General features: G+C 46.2%; 1 protein-coding gene across 1 annotated transcript in view; it reads right to left on the reverse strand.

The window, feature by feature from the left end:
* Window positions 1-1,554: 1,554 nt before the first annotated feature.
* Window positions 1,555-17,462, reverse strand: part of KIF4A (kinesin family member 4A) — a 26,125-nt gene continuing 10,217 nt past the window's right edge. The window contains exons 10-30 of the mRNA XM_006028345.1: window positions 16,874-17,006; window positions 16,246-16,304; window positions 15,930-16,035; window positions 15,313-15,387; window positions 14,831-15,016; window positions 14,002-14,105; window positions 12,907-13,051; window positions 12,547-12,657; window positions 11,747-11,830; window positions 10,783-10,896; window positions 10,343-10,498; window positions 9,746-9,840; window positions 9,148-9,277; window positions 7,726-7,896; window positions 6,555-6,662; window positions 5,612-5,689; window positions 5,423-5,524; window positions 5,149-5,319; window positions 4,148-4,267; window positions 3,326-3,448; window positions 1,555-2,326 (exon numbers count right to left, since the gene is read on the reverse strand). Of these exons, the coding sequence (XP_006028407.1) occupies window positions 2,141-2,326; window positions 3,326-3,448; window positions 4,148-4,267; window positions 5,149-5,319; window positions 5,423-5,524; window positions 5,612-5,689; window positions 6,555-6,662; window positions 7,726-7,896; window positions 9,148-9,277; window positions 9,746-9,840; window positions 10,343-10,498; window positions 10,783-10,896; window positions 11,747-11,830; window positions 12,547-12,657; window positions 12,907-13,051; window positions 14,002-14,105; window positions 14,831-15,016; window positions 15,313-15,387; window positions 15,930-16,035; window positions 16,246-16,304; window positions 16,874-17,006 (2,557 nt within the window). The 3' untranslated portion in view covers window positions 1,555-2,140. The remainder of the gene's footprint in view (window positions 2,327-3,325; window positions 3,449-4,147; window positions 4,268-5,148; window positions 5,320-5,422; window positions 5,525-5,611; window positions 5,690-6,554; window positions 6,663-7,725; window positions 7,897-9,147; window positions 9,278-9,745; window positions 9,841-10,342; window positions 10,499-10,782; window positions 10,897-11,746; window positions 11,831-12,546; window positions 12,658-12,906; window positions 13,052-14,001; window positions 14,106-14,830; window positions 15,017-15,312; window positions 15,388-15,929; window positions 16,036-16,245; window positions 16,305-16,873; window positions 17,007-17,462) is intronic.

Below are 17,462 nucleotides of genomic sequence, written 5' to 3' on the forward strand. Positions count from 1 at the left end.
ACATCCATCTTGTGGGGACTCTGGGTACACGGCAGGGTAATAGAGACCCTGTGTGAGATTCAGAGGAGTTTGGCAACCTGATCCATCGCCCACCTCTTCCTGTCTTTGAGCGATAATTTTATAAGACGTATCTACGAAGTTTCTATTTCGGTGGCGCGCTTGCTCAGGGCATCCGGAGCTCTGTTTCCGTGGAGCCTAGCAAACTCCACGTGATCGTTCATGTTGTCTTTGTCTGTAACCACAACTCAAGCAAGTTTTCCAGCCTGCACCACGACCATCTCCGGTGTAAGTAAACAATCTTTAAATCTACCGCTATGAGTCTGTACCTAATTCTAGCTTGACACGCGCCCTCTCCGACCCCGCGTGCCCGGGCTGCTGGCCCCAGCCCGCTCAGAGCACAAAAAAGGGCCCGGCTCGCGCCCGGCCCGCACACACACAAGGACAAACACTGATCTGACATCAATTCCAGGATACACAAGGCTGTGACAGAATGCTTTAATGTCCCTGCATGCTCCATCACTGACCTCAGTGGCTGTTCTTGGACAATACTTTAAAAATGAACTTGAATGAAAAATTGCAGAACAAGAAGTCACCCAGACTGGATGATAAAAGTAGGGTCTAAACCAAGACAGGAGATTCTTATTCCATTACCTGGTGTAGCTTTTACCCCGTTTTGTTTTTCCTCTCTGACCCACGTTGCCTCTCCCAGCAGTGTCCCGTTTCCTCTACCTCCCTATCCTTTGTATTCTAATCACTTTCTATTTAGCAGCTCTGCTTCTTGCAGTCCCTTCACAATAACCAGTGAAAGCTTATGCTGTGCATCTCTGGTCTAGTCTACAAGGTGCAAATGCACCCTACTCTCATCCTCCCCAAGTGTGAACACCCCAGCCTGTGCTAACAACCAAGTGAGCTCCACACACAGCATCTTCAGAACAGAAGCCTACTGGCATGTTGTGCTGCACTGGTTAATGTTTTCCCTATGACACTTCTGAGGCTACTCCACACTTCACCCACCCCAGCAGACACTAATGGTCTGTCTGGGCAGCCAAGTCATTTGGGGTCAAGTACCCACCTTACTGGAAGGAAATCTTTCTGACAAAGCACTCTTGACATTGGCTATCTGGCTGCGGCCACATTACCCCTGCCTTATTCTGGTACAGTTAACCAAGTAGTGTCACCCCACCTTTCTTACTTTGTTAGGCTGAGCATCCCCAAGGAAACAGGGGCCCCAAATTCTACTCCGTTTCCTTCTCTTCAAGGTAACGAACACACACCAAGGGATTCCAGAGCAGGCTCCCGCTTTGCCAGTGGTGGCAGCAGCTGGCAGAGGCTCGTCTCCCAGCAACTTGGAATGGGGATCAGTTCTGCCAACCTGCTTGTTACCCTACAGACTGTCACATGCTCTCTGTGCCCACCCCCATTTGCAGGGTTGCAGAAGCAGTTTGGCCCTCACCTCTAAGTGACTTACCACACAGGCTCCAGTTGTAGCATTTCCTTTATTAACATACAAGTTAAAATTTGTAGCACGTTCACAGATTTAAAAAATAAAAATAAAAATAAAAAGCAAGTGGAAAAAGTTTCTTCCACTTGGGCACAAGGGCCAGTGCTTTGCTACAGCAAACAAAAACACTGATCATCTCAAGTACTGTACTAACTAGGTACTTAACTAGCTAGCATAATTGCAGTGTCTTTCTGAAACACAGCCCTACTACAGCTCTCCTAACCAACTTGGGCAGGAACTCCTGGGTCTCCTTTGAAGGGAAAAGCATTTCCCAACTACTGGAGCAGACGTCTGTTCTAGGGCTACAGGGATGAACACCTTTTGTGGAGCCAGGAGGTGACTCTGCCTGATGTTTCTAGTCTGCTGTCTACAGACTTTCCAGGCAAGTAGCCAGCTCCTCTGGCATAGCCTGTGTCCCTGCCTCTTCCCCACCTGGGTCCCAACACACAAATATTTACAAGTCAAGACAAACAGGACAGGAAGTGCTCGGCTATGTCCCTGCCAAGCCGTGGGATGTTCCCTGCAATGGTTGGAAGGCTTATGCTGAGACTTTCGGGTCATCTGAAAATCACTAGTGTTGCATGAGGGCAGTGTGGAATAACTGTGATCACATCAGAGTCTGGGGACATCCCTCCGTCCTCAGTTGTCCTCCTCTCTGACAGGGGTGCAGTCTGCAAAAAAGCTTATTTTACTGCTAAGCAGTCTCTTCTTCTTCTGGAAGAGTGGCAGTTGGTTTTCTTGCGACTCCTCATCTCCACTGACAAGGGAGGCGGCAATGCTTGGCATTCTTGCAGATGCATCCTGGTCTGTGATTTCTTGTAGGACCTGGTAAGGAAAGGAGACAAGCTGAGCAAGTCTCAGAAGATAAAAGAGGGCGGTTTATGCTACCAGCATTCCTCATGTTCCACCCCTGACTGTTAGTCACCAGTTTTTGGTTCCCTTCCAGGCGAGACCCTGTCAGGTTCCCTTTCCATCAGGGCACTTGGGGGCATAATGATGGTAACAAGCAGGACTGCAAGGACTTCAGTGACACAAGGCAAAGCTCTTTGGAACTTGTCCTAGAGATGGAAGTTGATTTCCTTCATCTAGTGCCTACTGCCAACCCCAAGCAGGTGGAAACAACCACACACTGCCCAGCTTTCCCCAGCACTGAGAAGATTTAAGACTAGATTTCTTCACTGGTTGTTACTATCAAATACACCATATTTGTGCTGCATTTATAATGACAGTACTATGCTAAAAATTAACTCCTCCCGACTCCAGACTACCTAAACCTTTGTCAAGGACCACACTGTTTCCTCCAAAGAAAAGGGCAAAATCATCTGACTCTGGAGGTCAACCTACAAACAGTACATGAGATGACTTTCTGAAATAAGAACCTGTCCTTGCACAAGACCCAGGTACTGTGGCAGCAGGTACAGTGACCAACAAACACCCTGCATCCACCTCAAGAAAAATTTTAGAATTGGGACACATGCACCTTTTCTACCAAACCACCTGTGTTTAAATTATTGACATTCTAACAAATATAAGTTCAAAACTTGCTAAAAAATCAGCCCTTGCCTTCCCAACACACCCTCTTAGGTAGCCAGTGGGGATGGCAGATCTCATGCTGAGGCTTTATTTCTCTGTCTCCATTGCCTTCTTCAGTTATGCCAACCAATGAGAATGTGTTGCATTCTAATAGAGAGCTCAGGTACAAGAGGGAAATAAACTACAGTTTTGATATTTAAAACACAGGCTTTCTACTTTGCAGTTTAAGTCTATGCACTTTGGGATTCTACACCAGGCAACTGCTCGTTATTTCTAGCCTCTAGCTCTTGCCTTTGTAGTTGGAGCGACACAAACAGGCTGAAAGAAGGTGGCCTTCCCAACAGCTACTACAGTGGAGTCTTCCAGTTTGAAGGATCCTTCGGAATTGCTTGTTTGGTCCTCGCTGATCTCACCCTGCACAACATGCACATTAAGGTTACACACATCTATCCTGTAAGCAAGTCATTCAGGAAACACTTAAGAGACCTCTAGCAATCGTCTTCTCCCTTCCCAGCAAGCAACTGCTCCAGAGCATTAATGGGAGCACCCAGCTTTCTCCAATAGAAAGTGGTCAGTAGAGGTGTGCAAAAAAGTCTGAACAAGATCAGCATTGTCCCCTCCCAAAGAACCAGCCTCCAAGACTTGAAGCAGAGTCTTCCCCAAGCCCAAGCGCATGCTACAGTCCAATGCAAAGGAGTGTGGGACTTTCAAATATTCTAAATGTAGCAAAAATAAAATGTCATTCATGCTGGTACTATGGCAGGCCTAAGCTCACCAGATGCCAAAAGGTACTCATTTACTTATCAAAAAAAACACCTCAGACAGCTGACAGGTAGCAAGAGGTGAACCCAAAATAGGGTTTGTGTCATCAAATCCTAGAGACTAGCATGCCAGGCAAAGAACCACGTAGCTCGCTGCCTTAGCAACAAGAACTAGACAGAGATCTGACCACCAAAATCTGAGCATCTTGCACCTACCATCTGACTCTGGTTAAAAGTATTTGTACACGCAGGCACCTGTAACTGCTCAGGGCCACATGTCTTTCTGAAGCCAGCACGTAGAGTTAAACATTCAGATGAAACTCAAATGGGAGAAAATTCTGATGTCGCTCACCAAAAACCCAGGCTCCCGATTTCTACATCTGGCAGGATCACAGTTACAACCTTCCTTGCAGCTTGCCTTCTGCCTCCTGCAGCTGCACTGCTTGTTTCCGCATCGGCCCTTGCAGGAGCACTAGTAATAAGATATGATCGAGAATGAATGTTCTGCTGTTCCCAGCCAGTCTCCAGATGTCTACTGCCACAAGGGATGCAGCAACCAGAGGCCCTTTGGTATGGTCCGTGTGGCAGCAGGTACTATATTGCAGCAGAGACCTATTTTCTCACGCTTGCCGAAGACAGCAAGTTCGGTTTGCCCAGCAGCGGTCTCCTGTGGTTGGCCCCATATGCACCCTGGGTTTGATACTGCTTGAATAAGTTTGCTGGACAATTCTACTTGCATGTAGTAGATGTCACAAACCCATGTGATTAGTGGGTTTAAGCATGAGTTCAGAGAGTAACATGCCTTTCTTTGACGCCAAGCCATGGTACTTCCATGCTGACCTCACCTGTAAAAAAGTGAGGAAGCCTGGAGCTCCCATTTCATGAAGAATCAAGCTTAGCATGACCCATTACAAACATACAGCAAGCAAAGGTCTCCTTTTACCATACCAGTCATCCTCTGAAGGCTGGTAGGCAATAGGCTGGACTAAATCAATGGCAAGGAGCTGAGCTGCTCTGCCCCTGTGGCCCACAGCTGGGTTGCAAAAGGTGGCCTGTGCCAGCAAAAGGTTGATCAGGTTGTCCCTTTTATCTATACCTTTTCAGGGGGTCCTGACTATAACAAGCCCTCTGGAAAAAGCCATTGAAGGCATCTCTCTTGCCTTCTCTGCCAAAGGCTCACAAGACCAACCACAGCATTTGCTTAAAACTGAGGCTGTTTCAGAAGTCTAATTGAAACCTGCACCTGAGCAGGTCAGTACAGCTGTACCTGTATGTGGCCCATGAAGGAACCAAGGCCCAGAGGCTGGGGGGGAGCGGGGGAAAGGGGGTGAAAAACAGGCAACAGGATCATACTCCCATGATGCTCCTTTTCTTTCCTTTGGCAATTTTTATGGGAACCCACTCCGCATCCTCCCTATCCTCCGTTTCTTCTTCAGATGCCCCCGATTCAGAGAACAGCTCTTCCACATGCAACTCTGGGGTTGGCACACGGCGTTTGGCTGTTGTCTGACGGCGAGTCTTGGGCTATGGGTGAAAAGTGGAAGGAAAATTTGAGACCGTAGAGAAGTGGTTTTCAACCTTTTTAGAGCCAAGGAAAAGCATGACAATTGCACACAGCACCTTTTACCTTGGGTGGAATATAATCAAAGGGAGATCCTGGGGACGGAGCTGGCATGCGCTGAAGGTCTTGCAGCTTCTGTCCGCTGGCTAGCTGAAGGAGCAGCAGTTTCTGTTTGAAGAGAGGGCAGGACACTGAGAGAACTAGACAAACCCTGCTCCCTAGTCCATGTGTAACTGTGCCCCCACCCATATCTACCTGTTTCATGCCCTCATTATCCAGGAGGAGTTCTTGGTTCTTCTCACAGATCTCCTTCATTTTCTCAATCTCTTCATCCTGTTCACAGGAAGGGACAACCTTACTATTAGTGTTGGGTTTTAGCAGGGCAGAGATCAGAACCACTAAAATTAGTTGGGGAAAGAAAGGGTTTTCCCCTGAAACCCAGAAGGAGTCTGCATCTGCTGCCAAGGAGTCCTTTGTTCTCCTGTTCAGACAAGGCATCCCACCTTCTACTTCAAAGACAGACAGGAGAAACACAAACCTCAGTATCAACTTATCCCTTGACCTTCTCTAACCCCAAACACCAGAAGGGGGCCATTTTTATCGTCACATAACTGTCTCCCAACCACATCTGTTCTAACCTGCAAAGACCTGGAAAAGTTCTGCTTTGCTAATTTGGCCAACTTGCCCCTATGAAAATGCTAGCTTATAGTTTTCACTCATTTCATTCACTTAAATAGAGCATGTTTTATGTTGCAAAGAACTCAGAAAGACCATAACAGGTCAGAATGTTTTTAACACCTAGGGATTGTTATTTGAGATCTCTGAATTTGTCTTGTGAATTGTGTCAGCACACTTAACAATGGGCATGATGCCCCACAGGACCCTTGAAAGGATCTCAAGATACCCCAGGGTGCCATGGCACCTTGGCTAAAAAACACTGGTTTAAACTTGCCTTCTGTTCCAAATAGAGCATCTTCAGAAGCTGACCCAGCACTGGTCGCCCCATAGCTGACTTCATTTGTGCAACTCCCTCAGTGTATTAACCAACTACTTGCAACTCCTTCCCTCTGTACTCAAACAGCACAGAAATGTCAAATTCCTTCATGCTAATCTTCATTACTCCTCAACCATTCTAAAAGCCACTTCTAGGGGTAAGAGGACCAGCCTGCTGTACAGAGTCCAAACCCCACCACTTTACCTGGAACTTGAGTCGCTCCAGCAGCTGTTGCTCACGTTCAGTTAGTGAGTCTTCTAGTTTTTTCTCTGCTGCTTCTTTCTGCTGCAACTGGCTTAGCAGGTATAGAACCTACAGTACAAGGGAGAGATGAACATGCTTTTAACAGAAGAATCCTGAATACATCTCTCTATATATAGATCAGGGGCAGGCAAAAAAAGGCCCACAGGCTGGATTCAGCCTGCCAGGCCATTCTATCCAGCTCATGGGGCCCCTAAAAAATTTAGAAAAATCAGTATTTATCTGCTTATGGCTGCCTGTCAAAGATGACAGGAGCCAGGGACAGTAGGACCCAGGTGAAGCTGGTGACAGGACCCAGCAGCAAGGCCTGCCTGGCCCTGCCCCGCCACCTTCCCCAGCCAGAGGCCTCTGCTTTGCAGAGGCTTCTGGTCTGGGACTGTGGGGCTGTTCCTGGATCCCTGCACCACAGATGGAAATTCAGACAGGAACGTGGGGGCAAGGGGTGGGGAGGTAGGGAAGTAGGGGACTGCAAACGATTGCCCTAGTCCTTGGGGCTGGGTCGTCTCCTGCTGAGTCTTGCAGTTGCAGCCATAAAACTGGGAACCACACGGTGCTGAAGCACTGTGGCAGCAGGCAGGAAAAGTGGGGAAGCGGTGGCGGTGTGGAGCGGGGTGGGGGAAGGAGCAAGTTTGGCGGGAGCACAGGGCCGCACCGGTGCTGCTGGAGAGAAAGAATGATCACTCCCCACTGCTAACAGCCTGAGTCCCATCTGGACAGTAACATAGTTCCACAGTCTAGAGAGACATCACATGCCTTTAAAGCAGAGCACTGGTTTGTTTGTTTTTAAAAGAAAACCTTTTTACACTATTAAAACTACCCTGGGCTGTTTCTGAGAATTCAGAAGATGGACAAGCCTTCTAGGAACTAAGCTCCCAGATCCACGCTGCCAGAGAATGGAAACATGCAGGATTAAAGTTGCCTTGTTGGTTTTCAATCTGAAAAAAATCTCTTCTTCTATGCAGGACAGCAGATGTGACTAAGAACATGTCCTTCCTTTTTCTTTCCAGCTGCACATACGGGAATCCTGATGAAGAATGGCTCATAGAAGTTTGCTTAATGCCTCAGGAGTATGCAATAAACCCTCCTGGTCTTCTCCTCAGTCTGAAATATTCACCTTTTCTTGATGCTGTTGCTCCTGCATCACCAGCTGCTTTTGGAACTCTGCCTCCATCTCTGCCATCTGGTTTTGATCTTCAAGTAGCATCTTCTGCATGTCTGAGCAGCTAGCTTTGCTCTGCTGCAGGCTGCTCTCCAGTTTGCTTTCTTGAGCTTTGGAGGAGACCAGCTGAAAGACACCGGTAAGAACACTACTGGGGGAAGAGTAGATGCTTCACAGCATACACAGGACCACAAGATGTGGACTGAAGGATGTATGTTTAGTTAAAGTTAAAATTAGCTCCTGTGGTGAACCTGACCTCAGCGATGAAGGCACCCTGCCAGTGTCAGGCCTGCATACCCTTTGTTATGAAAATGGAGGTTGGGAGGACTGAGAAGCCCCAGCAGCCTTCTCAGAACATCTGACCCTCCTTAATCAGCTTTGGCTTCACATGTCAGCATGCCAGCATTACCACTAATCTTCCAATCCTTCTGTCCATTAGCCTTTGAACGGCCATCTGCCCTGCACACCTTTATTCCCTACAGGTCCCCTCCCCATAATTCTAGGCCTCCTCCACTGTCCCTGTTACTATCCTGATCCTTAGAGATTGCTTTCTTAGTTTTATTTCCTCCTCCTCCTCAGAGTAGCCAAAGAAGCCCTAAAGACTTGGTCTATAGTTCCTCCTCCCTTTCAGCAGCCATCTCTGTAGGTTTTGCTCTCTATCCTCACTGGCCCCATACAAGCTCACTGCAGCTTTAGACCATGTCTCCAGGCCAGATCCCACCTGGTATACCCGTTTCCACTCTCAAAGGGATCTCACTTCCTAGGTACCTAGAGATGACAGCAGAATATTTTGCTAGAGGAGACCAATTAGTTTCTCTGCTCCTGTCCAGATTGTCAGTTTTGCTGCTCAATTCTCTAAAACCCACCCATGTACTTCCTAAAAGGCACAGCCAGGCTTTAATCATGTGCTTATTACTGAAGAGAAATCTGTAGTCTTCCTTTAATGCTTCACTCTGCAAAAGTCACATGCCTCATTTGCACTTACAGCCAGATTCAGCTCTTCCTAGAAGGTCCTCCTAGGCGCTCTACACCTCCCACATGGAATTCCAGCTCATTGAAAATCTCTCTCTCTCATTCACTTCATCTGCACCTTGCCCCAGACCTGTTTTTTCATGTCCTACACCAGGAGTATCAAATCTTGACCTCCTATGCATTTAACCTCTCCCTTTTCTTTAGGCTTCTCATAACTGGCTTCGGTGAAGTGTAACATCAAGCTAGACGCAGAACCCCTATGGTCTTCATCCACTTGGGGGCAATAGCATGCTCACCACTTCTCTCCTCATGAGGGATTTTGCTCTTTAAGCCAAACAGTTCTACAGCTCAATATGACTGCAGCATAAAGATGTCCCAGGGTGTATTTGATGGAGGAAATTTTACCTCTCCAATAAGATATTTCACAGCAAACTTTGCCTCAGGAATAGTTGCAATGTTCTCCCAGCGCTGCTTCACCCGGTCTCCACTGTCCGCATCCAACAGCTTCTGCTGCAGATCAGCTATCTGAGCACTCCTTTAGAAGAGGATGGGATATTGAGCTTATTACTGATTCTCCAAGGAGAGACCAGAAACACCCCCCAAAAAGATGTTGGAATGAAATTATTGCAAGATGTTACAAGAAGTAGCTCAGAATTAGACTTTGGTTACTAAGTGTGGGTGGCAGGGCCTGGAAAGCTAGCTGGGGGCTGAACAAGAAATTCTAAATCTTCCAGTTTACATTGCCAGTGCCCCAGAACTGCATCAGTAATTACTACATTGCTCCTTACTTAGCTGCAATGCTCAACACTTGACGTTCTCACCCAAGTGGTGTTCCTGGCCCCAGCCTCTGAGAACATTCTAGCTCAGGAAACAGTTACCTTATTCTGCACGTTCACCATTATGTGCTTTTGTCCTCCCACACTCCAGAATGGCAATAAATGAAGGGACCTTGGACTGTGTGCTAGAAAAGTGGATGTAGAAAAGTTTCACTGTGCTCCATTACCTAAGCTCCATCTCCGTTTCCAGGCTCTCTATTTGCTTTGATACAGACTGGTCAGTTTCTGAAGCCTGTATATCTGTCACTGAGTATGTACGTCTCTGGAGAGAAAAAAAAAAAAATCAAAAAAAAAAATCACAGGAATAAAGGCATAAAGTAAGTTGAAAAAGGAAAAGGAAGGATAACAAGCCATTTGCTAGAGAGTTTCACTGTGACCATTTCAACACTGAAGGAGAAGCAACATTTCCAGAGAAGAGCTTTACAAGCAGTCCTGCACAGCTCAGATGTCCATTCCTTTGCCAGTCAAAGAATTATAACAAAGCCATCACTAAAAGCAGCAGCCTACTACCATCTTATGCAGGGCTACTTGCTTTATGAAATGGGACTACAAAATATCCAGTCTTCCCTCCCCCCACCTCCCTTGTCCTGACACCTTTACCCTTCACTTTCATTCCTCCATCAACCAAGAGTTCCAAGAATATTAATCTCCTCTAGCAAAAATCTCCTCCACAACATTCCCATGCTCAGAAGGGGATGGGAATGGATTACAGGGCTCTCAGGCATGGCCTCAGTGAGAGTTGTGTCATTTCCTCAGCCACTCACCCGGAGTTTTAAAGGTGGGTTCTCCCCAGTTTCTTTCTTCTTTTTAAGCTGAAGAAGGTCCTCAGCCAAGATCTTCCTATCCTCCAGAAGGCCAGCAAGGTGGCGCCGAGCCTCTTCAGTGCTAACCAAAACCTCCACTTCATTTACAAGCCAACTCTGAAGGAAAAGACAGGATGACAAGAGCACCTGGATGGCACAAGATTGGACCTTCAGCCATATGCACCTCCCCTGACCCTCCCTCCAACAACTAATCCACAACAATTTAGGGTGACAAACCAAATTGCCTCCGCTTGTTCCTCAAGGCAAATTCCACGGTCCTTCTGTTCTTGCAGCCACCCCTCTTCCTCATCTTCCCCAAATAAGCTAGCACGACCCATACTGATCTCACTTTATCCAAAGAGGTGCAAAGTAAAAAAGGAAATGTGCTGCCAGTTACCCACTTTTACTCGAGCTGCAATTCCTTCCATCCCTCGGTTTTGGCTCTCTTTCCGCTTATCCACAGCATCTTTCTGTTTTTGTAGAGCGTCCTTCAGACGCTTGTTAGCAGCTGCTGCCTAAAAGACATTTTATACAAGAGCTGAAAATAACCATTGCCTCCCCCCATTACATTCTAATGGAACAGCAGTGTGTCAAGCTGCTTGCTCTGCCACTGCTGGATTCCCCGCTTTAGAAGCACGACTTTGTGGCGCTAAGAAGCACAGGAAAACCTGTGGGTTTTGCACAGCAAAACCTACCGTTACTTTTAGCAACAGTTCTTTAGCACAAGCAATGGCTTAATGTAGAGTAGCTGTTTTTGCAAGATTATGTAAATGGGACCATCATAGTGCTGATGATATCCAATACACCTAGGGGACACTCAAAAGGATGTAGATGAGAACCGAGCATGAAGGAAACCTGAGTGCAGCCCACTCTTGGAAGTAACCAAGTAAACAGCTGAAGGAGGAAGATCCCTCAAAACACCGATTTTAGGAGGTTACAGGCTTCCTTGCTCCCATTTCTAATCGACTTGTTATTTAGACTACATGCAGATCAAATGCAGCTCTTCACACCTTCTTGTGATTGCTACTGGTCATGATCATACCATGGTAGTAGTAAGAAAAGTCTGACAAGGGTCCAGCTACTCTGCTCATCTCCCTATTGGATGGAGCAGTGAGTAACTGCTGTTAAAAAGGATTGGTTCCAAAATAGTCACTGGCAAGAATAAGAAATCACCAAAAGTTAAGAGAAAAAGCACACAATGCATCCTGCCTTATAGGGGAAAGGATAATTGATTTCCAGGCCTCCAACCTGGTTTTTAAAAGCCATTTAAAATATCTTCACCTGTGCCATTACTACCACCTCCAAGTACATCTCACAGACCTCAGAGAGGAATCACAACCCCCCTTGCCACTGGTGGCTCCTTACCTCTTCTGTTTTGCGCCTCAGGACATTCGCCTGTTTCTGGAAGTCTCGCTCTAGTTTCAGCATTTCATACTGCCTCTTGCGATCCTGAATGAGCAAGCAGATTAAAAAAAAAACCAAAAACGAAAAACCTGAGACTCCTTGCAGGGTGAAAACCTCCAATGCAACCCTAAGCTAGGTGGTAAGTGGAAAAAAAAAAATCTCTCAAGTGCTCTACAATAGAACCCATGACTGTTGTAAGCTTGTCCATTCTAGTAACTGGAAGTGGCCTGTATTCTTCTAAAACATGGCTCAATACATCTTTTGACTCTTTGCTGAATCACTCGGCTCACAATTCAGAAGCCTTGAGCTTTAGGCAAACTCAAGAAGTAAAGGCCACATTACATGAAAGCTGTGACCACTTAACTGAATTAGTGTGCATCATGCAAGTGAAGTTATTCTTAACGTGCATTCTTTCATTTTGCAGTCAATAAAACCCACTGCTTCAGTACTCATGAAACTTTTGCCTTCTACTTTAGATCTGAGCTATGTCAGCCTCACAGACAAGTTATTAGTCCATTTGTGAAGCACATATCAGGCTAAACATGGCAGCCTACCACTGAGACATGTTCAGGGAATAAAAGCTTTTTGACCCAGGGGGCATGTTGTTATGCAGCGCCAAAACATTGTTTCTAATGCTCCCTTTGTAAACCAAGCAGCATTTGGTAACAAACTCCTCAGTGAATCATATGTCCAGCCTATAGGTAGGACACAGGATAGAGGGAGGGAATCAGCACAGTTTAGAGGACTAATAGCTTGCTCACCCTTTCTTTTAGTTGGATCACTTCTTTGTCCTTCTGTAATTTCCACTGCCTAAATTTCTCAGCATCTTCTTTCATTTGACGCATCAGCTGCACCCGCTGATTTTTCATTGCCTGAAGTAAAAGAAGCAGATTTTTTTCTGAGACTAAATGTTCTAGATAGTTTTTCAAGCACTCTTGGAAGAGGAAACACTAGAGCACTCTGCCTACACACAGTGCTAGCTTTGCAAGGATCTCCAGGTGTATACAAGTATAATAAAAATCACATTCTCACGCTAGAAAAAAAATAGAAGCTTTCTGCACCACCTGACCCAAAGCTCCATTAAATCAAGCATAAAAGGTGATGTATATATCATCAGATACCCGTATCTCCTGGTTCAGTTTAGAGACTGTGTGTTCTGTAGATTCCTTCAGTTTCAAGAGCTTTGACTGCTCACTCAGCTTCTTTTTCAGCTCATTGATTTGCCCTTCCAATTCCTGGAGCCTTTTCCTACGGCGCTCGCTCAACCTGCAAAGAAAGAGTTAGCAGGGCTATTGTAGAGTAGAGTAAATTCTTCCCAAATCTGCAAGTAGCAGTTTAAATGTCCATCAACTCATTCAACACAGATGGCAGATTAAACAACAGGAGCTAGGAAGTTTAAGGCACACATTTATGAAGATTAATTATATCCAAATGAAGCAGTCCTCATACAGCCCCACAAAAGCCAAGAACGTTATCTGAAGGGAGCTGAGCTCAGGGCTACGACTGTCATTGAATGGGAGTCTGTGTTCATCAATTCCTCAGGGGCCCTACCACTACCCTATGGGACTTGAAACATTTCCCCTGCGAACAATTATTACCCCAGTTTTAATGACAGGGAAAACCAAGGCCAGGAAAAAAAGCTCAGACTGGCCAGGGTCAGAGCCAGTAACAGAGCTCAGAAGTTCCCTGGCTTTCTTTCCCAGGCCTTTGTTTGAAGGGCTCCTTTTTGCTGCAGCTCTACACAACCACTGGGTAAGAAGAGATTCCTTAAGAGAAAAAAATTAAATGCACTTATTCCTTTGGAACAGTTTCTACTCCAACCCCAAGCAGTCCCAAGGGCCTAGAAGAAACTCTTCTACTCCATTATGCCAACTCTTTTGCCAACCTATGGCGTTCCATCATTTTTTTTTTTTTGCTACTCTGAACTGAGGAAGTCACTGAAGAAAAAAGTCAAGGTTCAGATTCTCCAGAGCCCTGTAATCTTAGAAGAGCAAGGATGCAATTTCTTTATTCCGTTCCTCATGTAGCAAAGCAAGGACAGTCACTTGTGGCCAAAGAAGAGTAAGCTACCTTATTTCCCCCCTGAGGCACTAGGTCAGATAAGCAACACAGAACTGACTACTCTGCCAGAAGAATCATCATGGGCAGCAGTGACCAGACATAATACCACTGACTGGAATTGCTCGCTAGTTCACTGGGCCACGCACCACACTTACTTGGCTTGGTTGATATCTTTTTTTGCCATGTGAAGCGTGAGGATCAAGTCTTCCTTCTCTTTTTGCAGGCTACTGACCTCTGACTCCAGGCTCTTGATGTTAGTCTAGAAAATGGACAGGAACAAACAGTTTCTAATTACAAGTCCCAAAATTCCACTATCTGGTCACGTCAGGCACTTAGTTCCATCATTAAGTCATAGATATCTGCCAGCAACAGCCACTGCAGAGTACCTCTGTTATGGGATAGTCTGTGCTCACTGCCACAACTGAAGCAAATGTGCTTTCTTGGCTATGAGAACCAGAATAAGAATGCTCCTCTGAGGAATTCGTTTTCCTCTAAGTAGGAGGAAAAATGTAGATGAGCTAGGACAGTGGTTACCAACCAGTAGATCTTGATCCACCGGTAGATCTTGGAATCTCTTGGAGTCAATCCAAGGGTGGGGTGGGGGACTGAGTGCCCACGTACACACACGCATCTGCCCCAGCCCAGCAGGTCAGTCTGTGGTGGAGGGAAGGGGCAGGGCTAGATTGAGGCTCCCATGGTGTGGGACAGTTCCAGAGGCAGACGTAGGGGTAAGTTGAGTGGGGCCAGAGCTGGGTGGGACTTATCTGCTGGGGAGATGTGCCCCCAAATAATTTTCTCTCCCTCTGCCTTGACCTGACCCCCCCTTCCCTCCCCACAGACTTACCTGCTGGGGGGGTGAGCCGGGAAGAAGGGAAGAGGGGTAGCAACAGTGCAAAGTAGGCCTTGGGTTGCTTTTAAATGCAAAAAGGTGATTTCTTACTAAAAAGCTGGAGACCACTGAACTAGGATGTGCATTGGGCATACCTGGTATTGGGACTGGATAGGCTCCAGCTGGCTGTCACTCTGTGTTATTTTCTTGGCCAGCGCCTCTTTCAGAGCCAGGGCTTTGTTCAGTTCAATCAGCTCTTTGGACATCTGTGCCTGGCGCAAGGCATGCTGAGTGGTGAAGTCACCTGAAGATCTCTTGAAGTCTTGGCCTGTTTCTGTTGGCTGAAAAAGAGAAGACAACTGTTAGCCAGAGAGCTGGCTTCAAGGAATACGCAATGGATTGTAGGGGTAAACTCTGACTTAGAACTGAACTGTGTTGCATTCCAACAATTTCCAACCACTCCTCTTTCCCCCTGCAGTGAGAAACTATTTTTAAAGTACCCAGGAAAAAGCACAGAAGAGAAGAAAGGAAAGACTGCAAATAGCAATTAATCATCAGAAATATGCAATTATGAAAAAAGAAGCAAGGATGCTCTTGTTGAACTACTGCAAGAGACTTGCTGCATTAGGCTACTTACAGCTTCTGCCTCTGGTTCTGAGTTTCCCATCTCTGCAGTGGCTTCCATGGATGCCACACAAGCAGCACTTTCATCCTGCACAGGGTAAAATGGAGAACTTCAGTGTACAGTACATGCCAGAGAGACGAAGTGCAGTTAACAAGGGCTCCTTGAACCAGATATGAAGCCAACTGTGGTCCTCCTAAATCTACTGCTGCCCTGAAAAGGCTACTTTTGAAAGGAGAGAGAGATTATAGACCTCCCATTTCACCACAGTTAGATTTGGAACATCTCAACTGACTAGGCAAGTTGCACCCTAACTTCCTTTCTGCATGACACAAACTTGGCTACTAAGTTCCCTACTGAGTCACTGGAAGCTTCAGGAGTTTCCAGGGAGGAAGAACATGAAGAGCTGTCTTTCGCCATGACACGCTGTTAAGCAAGACCAGCAAGTTACTGTGGAGTAAGCTACCATTTGAACACAAAAATTCAGCCAAAATCTAATATCCAGACCCCTGCAGATAAGACCTCAGCATACAAGAAACCACTGCTTCAGAAACTGGCAGAATATTAGTACCAGGGATCAAAGAGCTCTTTTGACAGAGGCATCCCACTATGTTCCCTAGGTCAGTTCTTACCTGCAATTGTACTATTACTTGCTGCAAGTTTCGAATGACTTCTACGTTCTCTTTGAGCTCCTGATCCTCTAGAGTCTCTATCAGTTTCTCCAGATCAAGTTTGCACCTGAAATTCAGACACAAGTCCACAGATCTTACCTGGCAATCTATTGGTATTGCTCCTGTTGAGCTGTTTGTCAAATTCTCTCCCTTTCCTCCATACAAATGGGCTTTGGACTAACAAATACAAAGCCCCGATCCAGGTCTTCCCACCCAAACAACTACTGTAGGATTCTGCTGCAATGCAAGCAAGGATACAAGACAAAAAGGGACTTACGCATCATGCTGTCTGAGTTCCTCAAGTTTGGCGCTCATCTTTTCATTTTCTTGTTCTGTCTGAAAGTAAGGAGACACCCAGTTTTCAGCAATGTAGGACAAGAAACGGGAACCCCTCTAGAAGAATAGGAGCTTCCTCATATTGTACTGAATTGGAATGTTTCTGAACTGATCAAGGAGGAAAAGATCCCTTGAGACAGGACACCAGTTTGGGCTTTCTTTCCAAACCAGCAGGAACAGCAGCACCTATGAAGTGCTAGAAGAGGGACAAGCAAGATAAATTTGTATCATCCCCAAGAAATATTCCACATCATTCAGCAAGACTGACACTGAAGGAAAATAGACCACCAGGAGTCAAGATGTACCGACTCACAATGGCATTCAGTAAGTAGCACCATAGGTAAAATCATTTTCAAAAAGGAGGTCAATCCAGTTCTACCACATTCAATCCCAGGATCTACAGGCCTTGAACTTAGAGTGCTGTACCCCAACATCCTAAATTTTGAACTTCTGAGGAAGGAACAGAGCCATGTGTTCAAGAACAAAATTAGTGTCCTGTAGAACTGTCACTCCAGCTGGTAGGAAGCTGTTACCCACATAAAAGTTCTTCTCAGATGACTAAACCTTACCATAATGATTCTCTCCAACATCTGGGCTGTCTGACCTGCAGCCTCACTCAGACCTCGGCTCAGTTTCTCATTTTCCTCCATTAGGGACTGGTTCTTCTCCATCAAGGATTGTAGGTTTTCCGATGGTGCCACACTAAACAAAAAAAACCAAAACACACACGTTATTCACACATCAGCAAGTTTGGAGGCACAAAAAAAAAAACAAAAAAAAAAAAAACAGGAATTCTTGTCCCGTGGAGCTTAGTTTAGAAGTGTACAGGTTTTCCTTGATTTATGCGGGTTCTTTATATACGAATTCGCTCTTAAGTGATGAGCATATTTAGAGCCAAGATTTATTATATGCGAGGTAAATTCGCTGTTATGTGATCAGCATAGATGCCCCCCCAAGCAGATAAGTCTGTGGGCGGAGGGGAAAGGGCCGTGGCCCCACTTACTCCAGCCGCAGTTGCAGCGGCCCCAGGAGTGGCCAGTGCCAGCTGCCTGCAGCTGCTGGGCTGCATTGTGCTCCACCTGTCCCCCCGTTCCTGGGCTCACTCCAGCTCCTGGGCTGCGCCGTGTCATGCCGTGGTGCAGGCAGCTGGTGTCAGCT

This window comes from Alligator sinensis, unplaced genomic scaffold (assembly GCF_000455745.1).
Source record: "Alligator sinensis unplaced genomic scaffold, ASM45574v1 scaffold294_1, whole genome shotgun sequence".
Taxonomy (NCBI): Eukaryota; Metazoa; Chordata; order Crocodylia; family Alligatoridae; genus Alligator; species Alligator sinensis.